This window comes from Etheostoma cragini, chromosome 20 (assembly GCF_013103735.1).
Source record: "Etheostoma cragini isolate CJK2018 chromosome 20, CSU_Ecrag_1.0, whole genome shotgun sequence".
Classification (NCBI taxonomy): domain Eukaryota; kingdom Metazoa; phylum Chordata; class Actinopteri; order Perciformes; family Percidae; genus Etheostoma; species Etheostoma cragini.
In genome coordinates, this window is record NC_048426.1 from 3,665,769 (window position 1) to 3,679,974 (window position 14,206).

The 14,206-nt window shown below is 39.9% G+C and overlaps 1 protein-coding gene across 1 annotated transcript in view; it reads left to right on the forward strand.

Moving 5' to 3' along the window:
* Positions 1-14,206, forward strand: part of nrxn3a (neurexin 3a) — a 191,381-nt gene that overhangs the window by 159,321 nt on the left and 17,854 nt on the right. Inside the window, exons 20-23 of the mRNA XM_034857472.1 lie at positions 1,184-1,193; positions 1,478-1,649; positions 3,019-3,108; positions 5,865-6,172. Of these exons, the coding sequence (XP_034713363.1) occupies positions 1,184-1,193; positions 1,478-1,649; positions 3,019-3,108; positions 5,865-6,172 (580 nt within the window). The remainder of the gene's footprint in view (positions 1-1,183; positions 1,194-1,477; positions 1,650-3,018; positions 3,109-5,864; positions 6,173-14,206) is intronic.

The following is a 14,206-nucleotide window of genomic DNA, read 5'->3' on the forward strand; positions in this document are numbered from 1 at the left end:
CACACACACACACAGACACACAAACACACACACACACACACACACACACAAACACACACACACACACACACACACAATGTTTTTATCTTTGGTAATGTCTCAGCTTTTCCTTTTCTACTCATCTAGTGTAATACTCACATCCCTTTCCCATGTTTTCTTGAGGGCTCTATCCTCCAGGTTCTGCATAAGCATCTAATAATACCCTGAACCCTCGTGACCTTTCCCATTGTGCTGGATATTTGTATCACAGTATTTTTTAGGATTCTGGTTTGTCACACAATGTGTTTTCTATTGCGTCACTGGACCTTTATTTAACAAAATAATGTAATGGCTTATTTTACTGTCAGGTTTACATAGAATATATATACAGTATACATGTAAATCTAATCAAATACGTTCACTTACTAAGAACTTTAACATTGCTTCCGTTTCAGAACAAAATAGTTGCAATTTAAGATACCTTAGATTAATTGTTGCATTTCAAAGTTACTACCATGAGTAAGAAAGTCAGTTAACAGGAATCTGTCATAACTTCAGCTGTAGCACTCTCTCTACTATACTATTACTATATGAAAAAATCATTTGATATTTCATTCATTTCCCAACCCAACTCCCTATGGACTGAGCTACTGCCACCCCAAATCCCCAGTAACAGATGTTGCAAATATCTGAAAACTTGAGACCTAAGAATTCCAAATTGCTGTACCACATACTCAAAGGATTTAAAATTGCCACAGAGTCTGTTTTTTATTAAATTGCATCAAACATTCAAAAATCATTCAACAGCTACATGCATAACTGTGTATACAAACAAATTTGTTAAGAGAATTTGAAAAGAAAGTTACAGTATTACTACATAATTGTTTTTGTGACTCACTAACAGCTCTTCATAATACAGTTATAAGCATTACATAGCTTTCTTTTTTTTTTTTAAGTAATCAAGTAGTATTGTGAAAATTCATTTTTATTAATTTGCCTCACAGTTACATTACAGTCCAGCTCATCAACAGGGCAGCTGTCATATTTTAATGCCTTCAAGTGTTGCCTTTAGTATCAAGTATTCAGTTAAATGTTATTAATAGTATCAAATCATAACAAAAGTTATCTCAAGACCCTTTGAGTAGGTCTAGACCACACTCTATAATTTACAAGGACCCAACAATTACAATAATTCCCCCAAGAGCAAGCATTTAGTGCGACAGTGGCGAGGAAAAACTCCCCCTTTAGGAAGAAACCTTGGACAGACCCCGGCTCTTGGTAGGCAGTGTCTGACGGGGCCGGTTGGGGATATGATGAACAGTGGCAATTATGGTCACAATGATGGTCTGTGATGTAAAAACTTATGATATCCACACAGTGATCATATTTCAATAATACAACCATAACACACTGCAGATGCTTCAACTGCGGCAACAAAGGACTGTAGCAAGTTCAAATGTTATTGATATAAATGAATAATTGTGTTTTGTCATTTCAGGAACAAGGCAAAATTGGGGTGACATTTAACATTGGCACAGTGGACATCAGTGTGCAGGAGAGCAGTACCCCAGTGAATGATGGGAAGTATCATGTTGTTCGCTTCACCAGGAATGGTGGCAATGCTACACTGCAGGTGGATAACTGGGCGATCAATGAACACTTTCCAACAGGTACGACTATTCAGCTATTAATCAATCTAATCTAAAACTAACAATCTTTATTTTACATCTTTACTGTACAAATATGTTGGCAAACATAACTGTTGCAAATCTGATAGTATCAGTTAACAATGAAAACCTGCTACTAAAAGTGTGACAATATGGGTAAAAAAGGTAATGGAAACACGTCATGAACAGTGCTTAAAATACTTTGAGTGAACACATGATGGAGTATATCTGTCAGTGAAGTAAAAGATTAAAGGAGTAAAACAACCACAAAGTCAGTCAGGTTACTGGAGGACAGAAGTGGAGACTCTACAGATGCGGCCGCCTGGCTAAGGTTCAGAGATACAGAAAACGTTGATACATTAGATTAGATTACATCTAATCTATACATTAGATAACCATGGATAAATATGACCTTGGGAAAGTGTAGACCAATTTACTGATGCACAATCCTTTTGCTTTGTTGCTTTTGTTGTTGATGTTGTTGTTATTGTTTTCCTGTATTAGTAGTCCACTAGTTGGTAACTCTGTTGAAAGTGTCCTGCTTTAGTAGTCTGCTGGCGCCAATGTAGGGCTGTGTGTGTGTGTGTGTGTGTGTGTGTGTGTGTGTGTGTGTGTGTGTGTGTGTGTGTGTCCTATCTCCGTGTTTGTGTACTGGAGTACGTCCTTTTGATGGAATATGGGAATAAATAATTGATCCATTTTACATTAAAATATGGGTATTTATTTATAGATATTATCCATATAACTTATAGGGTCTACAAATCACAACCATGGCAACACTTCAACAGTAGCCTAACACCAAGGGTTTATAAGCTACCTGACTGTGTATGGTTTGTTTGGCTGCATATTCACTGAAGTCCTTATTGCCATAGAGATGGAAACGCTGCATTATAGAGATGGAAATGCATGACATGTTCATGGTTCATCAACGCAAATGAAAGGATACAGACCATGGGTGTAAAAAAAGAACTAGATACAGCATTGGCATTAGGCCAAAAATGGTTTAATGAATTCCAAATTTTATCGGACCCAAAGTATTACTGTCGTTTCACTGTCATTTTGTGGGGGTTATGGAATGATGCAAAACTATTTGTTGTGATTTGAGGAACGGTGACATGTTTACACTTTGCTTGTTTGCTTCGTGTATTACATAATAATAGTTTTATATCTTTGTATATTTATTTGTTCACAAATAGGGATATTAAGAACATAATTAGTTATGCTGTAATTAACTTTCTTTTTTTATTAATAAAAGTGTATTCTAAATCAGCTAAAATCATTTAAACCTATTGTAAATGTTGACATTTTCTCCCGGTGGCATAATGCTGATGATCAATAAATGTCCTTATAAATGTCTTTTTAAACTTTAAAGGGAACAGTGACATTGAACGCTATCAAATGGCCAATAAGAAAATTCCTTTCAAATACGCCAGACCAGTAGAAGAGTGGCTACAAGAGAAAGGTAATTGTTAAAAGAATGTTTCTATGCTTACAGTATGTTTTTACTATCCTACTATGTGGAAAAAAACTGTCTGCACATAAAAGATTAAATGAACACTCATTGGGCGCCAAGATATCTCAGTTGGTAGAGTGGGTGCATATAGAGGTTTAGAGGACTAGAAATGGTGAAAGTGTAAACCGAGCCCTGGGTATCCTGCTCTACCTTTGAGAAATGAAAGCTCAGATGGGCCGATCTGGAATCTTCCCCTTATGAGGTCATAAGGGGCAAGGTTACCTCCCATTTCTATGCTTTGCTCGCCCAGAGAATTTGGCATGAGAGAGAGAGACATCACAGTTTTCAAATGAGCAAAGTGGCAGTTGGTCAAAGCCACACACCCAGCTTCCACCTTGCTCCCCTCTCTCCTCCTCAAAAACTACACACTCAGAAATTGCACATGCTAAGGAAAGTTCATTGTGGGACTGGCTCTAGTGGCTGGAATTCTGCACCAAATTGCTGAATTTTGGGAAAGAGACTTCCGATACAGCATTAGTGGACGACTAAGGTCTATATAAAAGAGACTTCAGATACAGTATTAGGGGACCACTAAGGCCTATATAAAAGAGACTTCAGATACGGTGTTAGGGGACCACTAAGGTTTACATCACAGAGACTTCAGATACAGTATTAGGGGACCACTAGGGTCTATATAAAAGAGACTTCAGATACAGTACTAGGGGACCACTAAGGTCTATATAAAATAGACTTCAGATACCGTATTAGGGGACCACTAAGGTCTATATAAAAGCATCCAAAGAGCATCATGTCATGGGACCTTTAACTTGTCTGTGAAAAGCTGCATTTTAATCTGCAATGGTGGTTAACAATGAAAAAAACGACTCCCTCGCAACTTCAGGAAGTGTTTGAAGTCTGTGTTTAAACTAGGGCTGCAGGAATAATGTTATCGCAATCCCAATGTCACTCTGTGAAAGTGCATAACCTTGATTTAAGTAAAGAAAGGTGTGTTGGGTCTGTGACACTCTAGTGTGTACTGCAGTCTCCACATATATAATATTTCAATAAGATTATGTATTGTTACTATCAATTGATTTCATTTGTACAGTTGAGCAAAGCAAAAAGGGTTATTTTGAAAAGATGATTTTTTATTATTTAAAAAAAGTATTATTTCTTATAATTCTACTTATGCTCATTTAATTTTATAATTTCAAGCTGAGAAATACACATTACTGTACTGTATATCCCAGTCACAATCGCAGTGTTGTAAATCCCAATATGACTTTTTCTCCAAATCGTGCAGCCCTAGTTTAAATCTATGATTGAGAGACCCTTAGCAGCAGAAGATTACATATTATATGTTTAAGGCCTACATTAATTATGAGATGGAGTTTATAAAACAATAATGTATTTGATTTAAGTACTCCAAATATTTTTTTTGTCCCTGGAGACACCACAATAATGTAAGTCATAAGATATTAATAACAACTTTCTTTTGTTATCAGTTGTCAGACCAAAGTAATGCTTCCCATTTCTAACTACTAAACTAAATAACTGTAAATAAATAAGCTAATAAATAGTGAAATAATTCAATATAGGATACATGTGAATGAATCACAGTAATGAATCTCATTATTATGGAATGTTTTCATTTAGTCATGAATCATGGTTATGGACTGAGGGTCCTATTTTAAGCGTGCAAGTGCAACAACCAGCGCAAAGTTGGGCATTTTAAAACTTACCTGCTATTTTGGTTCGTGTATGTTCAACAGTGCAATGTGCAAAAAAGCTGGGTGTGGTGATTAAGATGCTTACAGCCAGTCAAAAATTACTGATGTTATAGCTCTGAAAGAGCTAAGCCAAGCTGTCACAGTGAAGTATAACTCAAAAAATGCAGAAATCAAATGTAAATCTGCTGCATTTATATAGCGCTTTTCTAGTCTTAACATCTACTCAAAGCGCTTTTACATCATGCAGGATACATTCACCATTCACACACATTCATACACTGTGGCCAAGGCTGCCGTACAAAGTGCCACATGCCCATCAGATAAAAATTCACACATTCACACTCCGATGCGCAGCATCGGGGGCAACTTGGGGTTCAGTATCTTGCCCAAGGAAACTTTGACATGGGGGCAGGGATTGAACCACCAACCTTCCGATTGGCAGACAACCGCTCTAGCACTGAGCCACAGCCGCCCCAATGGTTGTGGTTGCATGGAATCAGACGTAGACAATGTGGAGTCAAACTTCAAAGATATCATGGAGAAGTACTACACTACACACAATCGTAAGCCTTGGTGGAACCCACTGTCTTGTCCATTACAGTATTGTACAGTCTTGCCATTGTAATTTGGTATCATATCAAATGTATAATGGTCATGATTTATCTTGTAGCTGGTGGGCTTGGTTACAGGCCTAAAACTCTTCATATAAGCATTTAAAACATCAATGGGGAAAATAAGACCTAATTTCCACCAAAAAAACAACAACGTGAATGCCACCTTGTTTGCCAACCACTTGATTGTGTCTCTCGTCAGACCCTAGCACAGATTACTGGGCATCAAAATTCCACACAGCTGGGCAAGACAAATTTCATTAGGAAAATACCAAACTGTTGAAATACTGCTTGCACTGGTCGTTCCTCCGCCACAAAAAATAAGGCCCTTAGGCTCAATGTAAATGAATAGTGCAGCTAAAAACGTGTATTGAAATGTACTCTTCTCTGTTGAAAATATCTTACATCTCGATGTCTCCTCTAGGACGGCAGCTAACAATTTTCAACACTCAAGCAACAGTCGGAATTGGTGGTAGTGATTACGGCAGGCCCTTTCAGGGTCAACTGTCTGGCCTTTATTACAACGGCCTCAAAGTGTTGAACTTGGCTGCTGAGAGCAACCCCAACATCAAGATTAATGGAAGTGTGAGGTTGGTAGGTGATGTTCCCAGTGTGGCAGGCTCAGCCAGGACCACGGCCATGTCTCCAGAAATGTCCACTACCTTCATTGAGACTACAACCATGATGTCTACCACTACCACACGGAAACACAGATCCTCCTCAACTGTGCAGGTATGGATATACTTCTATAATAACTATACACATAGGAAACATAAGACGTACTCAAAAAATCAAAGGAAAAAATTGCATCAATAATTATTGCAACCCAAAAGGTTGATAAAGACATTGTCCCACATTCCCAAAACCTATCCTCACAGCTCTGTGTCAGCGCCGGAGTATGGTCCGGCTACATCTCCAATCTTTTTTCCTATTTAACTCTGTTTGTTTGTATTTCTTTAAACAAATTACAACCATCTGGGTGGCGCTAAGCCCAATAGCAAAGACAGCAGTAGGAGAGGAACATCAGGCATGTGATGTCAGGCTTTTTCCTAGCAATGTACATACTACGAGCTATGTAGTACATGTCATACAAGTTTACTCAATTCAGTAAAATTTTCAAAAACCTGTAAAACGCATGTAAAATGCCGCTCCAACCCGACGCTGCCTGTGGTAATTGGCATTGAGTCAGTGGCTTCGTTTGCTGATGAAGAAGACAACAGCATTTCAAGATGGGATATCACAGTGGAGCCTTCTCCTCTCTGAAGGCATTGTCATTCGGCGACAAGGGTGCGTACTGAGAGCCATGTCGGTGCACCCTGGTTGCTTGTTACGCCGCAGTGACCGCAGTGCGGCTTTTCCCTCCTTTGTTTCCAAGAAATTGAAGAGCTCATTCAAGTTGAGAATTCATCAGTTAGATGCTTTTTGGTGTCCAGCCCACGCATTGCTCATGTAGGCAAAATTGCATCTGCTTTGCCGGGCTTGTACGTTGGAACGTTAAGCTTGATGCACGGCCCCAATGAGACACACTCAATGGCTGTTTGTGGGGTTTGTGAATAGTGTGGTCAGTAGAGCCTTGTCCAAAAAGTGCCTCACACTTTGTGAGTGCATCACCACAGCCTACACGCAGGCTTGAAGATGCCCTCCCACTTTGGTCGGTGCACTCTCCACAAATGGCGTTGCAGTGTTGACGGCTTTGTTTAGTGGGGTGAGCGTTGAGGACTTGAACGGCAGTGTCATGGCCAATGTCTTGTCTATTTATACAATTCAATTTCTTGGACATGTCAAGCTTCTTTTTCAGGGCCTGTGCTTGCTTGAACGACTTAGTACTAGTGAAAAGGGATGTGGTGTGCAGCGTGTTGTTTGCTTTTACTTTAATTCCTGCAATGTTAGGCCGTGGTTCTGCCAGTTCAGTTTTTTACCAACTGGGAGAGTAGAGTCCCCTTATTTCTCCGTTGTGGCAGAGTGGATTTTCAGAAGTAGGTGGTCTGCAGAGACTAGCCTTTATTCGACCAGGATCAGTGTGGTTGGGTTGGTGTAATGCCGCAACAGGGCATTCATTTGGCTCCACCCACTCTGGAGGGCTGGGCCTGTGTTTACTTTAACTAGGTCTTTTAACTGGGGAGGCAATAAGATACCCAGATATGCGACACCTTGCTTGTACAACTAAATTAACCTGATTGGAAGGCTGTTACGGGGCACTGAGCTGTGTCTTAGACCAATTTACCATATGACCTGAACATTTTGAGTCAATTGTCCCAAGTTGACAGGATATTCATGTGATAGGTTAGGACACAAAAAGTAGTATCTCATCCACATAAAAGATAAGTTTGTGCATCGACCCAAATACCATAACACCTGGAAAGTTAGTCTCCCCCCTTAATGCTGCTGCCAAAGAGTCTATTGCTGAACAAAACAACAAAATGAAATTATCTACATCAGAGATCAAACAGATCAATCAGTAAAAAACATTTAGAGCCAGATGTGCCAGACTCCATGTCTGTTCAAAATGACATGGACTTCCAAAGCCTAAGACAATTTTGTAAATTTTTTCACGCATAGGGAGCAGCATACTTATGGGCCCCTTTACCCAATTCAGTGTTGACTTTAGGGACAAATAACAGGAATTAGACCTGGGAAAAAAGAAACTAAGATGGAAGCACACAAAAAATAGCTTTATAAATAAATAAAATAGGCCAATGATTAAGTCTACAGGTGGACAGTGACAACTATCCAAATAAGCATTATGGTGATTAAGGGTTTTAAAAACGTTTAAAAGAAAACCTCATTGCTACATGGTAAACGGTATCCAACGCATGTAGACTAAGACATTGCAAACAGAGAGCGCCATCAAGAGGCTCAGGAAATAAAGACTGGTTCACAAATCTTCATTTGGCCATCACTACATGAAAATCACTTCAGTGAGTTACATCACTGTCAGCTACTGGATATACAGTCTATGATTGTAACAGTTTCACATCAAACAACACACACTGCCCACCTAAAGGGATTCCATCATTGGCCCACTCTGTAACCTAGACCATGTAATGTAGACCATGTCCAAGTTTGTGAAAATCTCTTTCTCAGTGTAGTGTCCAGCTCTTCTCCAGTGTCTTTCTCAATCAACAATCAACTGGAAGGATCCATCACAATATTAATCTTCTCAGACCTTTCCTGTATTAAGTATATTATATATGTATATGTTATTTTATATAACCATGGCAATAAACTGGTCTCTCCATAATTTTAACAGACATTTTTTTGTGCTCTGTTCTTACAAGCTCAAAGGTTGATGATTTAGTCTAATTAGAGTCAGAGACACCCTGATACACTGATACACCCTGCAGATGACGACAAAGAACCAGAGCTAGGGACTCACACGGTACACAAAAAGTCTCAAGACGAAAGAAAAAACTTAAACCTTTACGTTAACAACTATGTTAATAACACTAACTAAGTTCCTGACGGAAAAATGTTTCTCTTCACTTTGTTAAAACTATATCAAATGTATTCATCTGAATTATTTAGAGTCAATTTTCATAGTTCCTTTTTTGTCAGGTTTAGAGGTAATATGTGAAACTGTAGACGCTAGTGATTTCGCTCTACCCAGGGCTTTGTAGATAACATTGATTTGGTGATAAGGGTTAGGGTAAGTTCTCGTTTTTACTGAAAGCAACCCAGATGTTCACTGCTTGGCACATCTTTGCAAGTTCCATCACCATGTGTTGGAACTTGCCAATTAGGATCACCACAACATCAGTGTCAATAGTGCACATGAGACAGTTGGTACAGCCATTTAAAAGGACAGTAACCTCAGATGTGATGAGGATTTTACTTGATTTCTTTAATTTAATGGCAATTCACAGAGTTCATGTTGTTAGACAAGAATGTATAGCTATTTGTTGGTTGAGTCACGTAAAAAGTCAGCCCAGTGTTCAGGGAGTTTATTCTTCCCATCAATCTTTCTTTGAACACACCTCACTTTTCTCTACTGGATTCTTTGACACTACTGGCAACATACAGACTTTGTCCCAAATACGAATGTCCCCATCCCAATTGCAAGTATTCAGAGCCGATATTGCCACATTTTTACTTCTTGAGGATCGGGATTACCTTACTCTGATCATTTATTTCAGCTTGTAGTGATTACCACCTTTAATCACAACCACCCTGCGCCAATGACACACGGGTGGATGGATGGATAGATGAAGACGCTTGACGCTCTTTCCTTATTGGGTTACATCCCCTGGGTTGGCTGGGCCGAAGACCTTGGTGTTGGCACTTGCTCTTCAGCTCCGACTTTTGGCTAGTTGGAAGAGGTTACAGCAGGATGTCATTGTTGGACATGAACAAGTTTCTCAAAGTCTTTGCAAGTTACTTCAGTGCTTCATACGAATTTACTGGATCCGTTTAAGTCTGGCGCACATGAGCATATGGCTTGCATTATGGAAGAAGGGTTACAGAAGGAAAAGATAAGAAGAGGAGAAGAGAGAAGCAAAACTATGAGAAGATGGAAGATGGGGGTTCAGCTGTTTTGAAGGTCTTTCAGTCTGTTCATATAGCTTAAATATTTTGCGGCTGTAGCACTAAAACTTAACAATTTGGGATCAACATAGTCTATCTTATCTAATATATTATAACATATGAGAATAAGTATGTGTGTACAGAATGTAAGCAGAAAATAAATGATTGTTATTTATTATTACATGTCATTTAGCTGACACTCTTATTCAAAGCGACTTACAATTGCTATATACTGTATGTCAGAGGACGCACGCCTCTGGAGCAACTGTGGGAATCAAACCCGAACACGGGGCTCCCACAGCAGTGGCATGTGTCAATGTTTATCTTGCTGTCAGCCTGGACAAGTCCAGATCAGAGTTCAAGGTTAGGGTGGACATAGGAATTCCACCATGGAGATCCTGTCATCCATGTTACAAAAGTATTAAAGAAAAATGTATTCAAGTCTTTGTAAACAATTTTTGCTTTGTTATTATAAATCCTCCTGTTCATACTGGCCATTACAAAATACATTCTTGAATTGGTTTCATTGAAAGAGATGGGGGGATAATATCCACAGTCTTTTTTTTATGTACAACATTCCAATTTCTTTTAAGCTAACAGAAGGCGTCATCAGTCAAGTTAATAACATCAAGCGATTATCTTCCAAAGTTATGGTCTCTTTAGGAATAAATTCCTACTTTCTGATACTGTTCTTTTGCCGCAGCTCAGCATTGAAACATTATCCAGAGAAACCTTAAGAAGAAATTTAGGACTAACAGTCTGTAAGTTTGGAAGATTTTCACTTGATTTTATTACGGTAATTCACACGGCTGAAGCCTCATGCAGTAATAACTTCATATGTGGGCGGGATGGGGACTGTAGATTTTGTCTCCCATCACTTCCATTGGAAGCATGTTAAAGGGTAACTTCCGTTTTTTTCAACCTGTACCCTATTTTCCTATGTTTTTTTGTCTAAGTGACTGATGGAAACAACCATCTTTGACATTGGTCCATTAGGTGAGATTGCTGCAGTCGGCAGCGGCGGAACAAGCAACAATGTAAGTAATTGTACCAAAAGTGCTCGTTTCGCCACTGACGGGCTTAGATTAATATTCTCAGTGACTGACTAAAAACAATACAAAGACATTTTGGGTTGTCTTTCCAATTTTTCATCGATCACAACTCAAGTTTTTATTGAAATAAACACATAGTTTACCAATTTACAGGTGAAAATATATTGGCTGTATATACGCAAAAAAAAAATTGTTTTTTTATTGTAGTCTGGTGGGTTTAGCCAACCAGTTCTAGACCTTTTCCTAAACCCAACCATCCCGGTCCCGCGTGTCACGGAACCGTAAGCCCACTCACAAGCCTATCCTTAACCTAAGGGCATCAAAAAGGACCCCAATAGTCACGACCAAGCGCGTCAAAAGGAAGCCCAGTAGTCCCAACCAAGTGCGTTTAGGTGAAGCGTGTTGTATGACACTAAAGGAGACTTTAATCGTCAATAACAACAACAAAGGCACCTGACCAAGCGTCCGTATTTTACAAGATGGGAGTGAGAATATGTTGGTTTAGCGCTAGCGATTTCAGATGTGTTTCTGGTGAAAGGTCTCAAATAGGTTTAAAAGGTCTATCTCTGAAGGGATCCCTTCCATAATGTTCAGACACTTAGATTATCAATGTGAACTTGTCAGTGGCAAAATTAGCACTTTTGTGAAGGTAAATACAAGCTAGACAGTTGCCCTATTAACTTACTTTGTAGCTTGTTTCGCCCATGCCAACTGGCCTGGACTGGACAAATGTCAGAGATTGTTGTTCCCATCAGTCACTTAGACACAAAAACATAGCATAGTGTTCAGGTGGAAAAAAACGATAGTTACTCTTTCAGAGGGGATCTTTTAATGGCCAGTGTGAACAGTAGGAGTTAACACAGCAAGCAAAATCGGTTTCAATGTACATATTGGTATTGACTATTGTTTAAAAGACTCACTTGAAAAAGGGAACCTGCTCTTTAATATCCAATGATGGTGTCTCCCAGATGGTGTCTCTGCTCACATACTTCCAAATATCAGTCTAATTACAGTACGTTTACTGATTGTTCTCACAGCTGTACTGGAGTTAATTTCCAACTCAAACTGAACAACTGCTGTTTCACTTTAAAAGCTATCCAGTGGCAAACAAATTGGTTGCTTTAGAAAATGTATGCTTTGGTAGAATTGCTTATGTTCAAAGTTTGTTTGTCATGCATTACGTTTTACTTATCAGGTTTGTTGACAAAAAAAATCTTAACTCAAGGTCAAGCTTTTTCTCAAGCTTTCAACCATGGTCTTTCTCAAACACCTGTGTCTGTGTGGGTTGCTAATAGGAGCATTTGCTTAAGACCACAGTCTGAAGGAAACCCACTCAATCAAGCCAGTGACTCAGGACAGTATGAACTCTAACCACCACATACAACATAAAAGATCAGCGATAAAGACTGTCCTACACATAGCACAACACCTTGTCAGAAAGGAAGCTGCAGCAGGGCCAAAGGCCACGCCAGGCCAATGGGTGCAAAAAGTGAAGGGTAAGAATCCCAATTTTAGACCAGGATTGGACAAACCTATATAAGGCTGGAACCCCCTTACTGAAGAGAACAACCAGCCAGAGTCTTCAAGTCACAGTCAACACTTACTATAGTATTTAATTGGTGTCACAATTGGTAAATTAAAAAGATAGTATTCCAATACTTGCACAGCAATATAGCATTGTATAGGCTTTTAAAGCATGAATTCAATACAATGAACAGAACTAGGTTTCATTTGCAGAAAATATACATTAAATTATATGGACTAAAGATCAAATTACTTTGAACTACTCTGAAGTAAATAGGAAAAGCAATCAGAAAGCCCTTACCTGTAGGTTTAAAACACTCACAGCATCCACCGGAAAGAGGTCAGAGATCATGGACCAGGTGTCAGCGTACAACGGGAGAAAGATCAAGTAGGACATTCGTATCAGACACTAATAGACCCCTCACAGAGACTGCTCCTCAACAGAACTAACTCGGACTTCTGCAGATCTGCCGCCCTCTGCTTTACCGAATCCTGGCCACTCAGCGCATCCCGGACAGCGCACTTATCCTCCCGGGATTCAATCTTTACCGGGCGGATCGCGTACTGGAGCTCACGGGGAAAACAAAGGGAGGCGGACTCTGTCTGTACATAAACGAAGGTTGGTGTACAGATGTCACAGTTCTGGAAAAATCCTGCAGCCCCCACTTAGAGTCACTATTCATGAACTGCAAACCATTTTATTCCCCACGGGAGTTTTCCTTGTTCATTCTGGTTGCCGTTTACATCCCACCTCAGGCCTGTGTTAGTGAGGCTTTACTACACCTGGCCAACCAGATTACTAACGTGGAGAAAAAACATCCTGACTCCCTGCTCATTGTTCTTGGGGACTTCAACAAAGCAAACCTCAGCCACGAACTCCCAAAGTATAGGCAGCATATTAAGTGTCCCGCTTGGGACACTAATATACTGGACCACTGCTATACTACATTAAAGGACTCCTATCACTCTGTCCCACGTCCAGCTTTGGGACTCTCTGATCATTGTCTGCTTCATCTTGTCCCGACATACAGGCAGAAACTAAAATCTGTTAAAACCTGTTGTAAAGAGGGTGAAAAGGTGGACCAACGAGTCAAAGCTGGATTTACAGGCCTGCTTGGACTGTACTGATTAGAGTGTTTTTGAGGCTGCAGCCACTGCTCTGGACGAACTAACTGACACTGTGACATCTTACATCAGCTTTTGTGAGGACATGTGTGTGCTGACAAAAACCTTCTGCACATATAACAACCAAAAACCCTGGTTCACAGCAAGACTCAGGCAGCTCCGTCAGTCAAAAGAAGAGGCCTTGAGAAGTGGGGACAGAGTCCTGTATAACCAGGCCAGGAACACACTGACCAAAGAGATCAAAGCAGCTAAGAGGAGCTATGCTAAAAAGCTGGAAAACAGCTTTTCAAACAATGATCCTCGGTCAGTGCGGAAAGGCCTGCAGACTCTCATTAACTACAGGAGACCACCCCCCAACACTGCTGGTTCTCAACGACTAGCTGGCGACCTGAACAGCTTCTACTGTAGGTTCCAAAAGACCACAGTCACACCCCTCCCCCACACCAACTCACCAACTCACACTTCAGTTAGTCACCTCCCCCCCTCTGACCCCTGTTGGAATTTAAAATGTTATATGTGCTTAAACATTATGTGTGATTTGCAT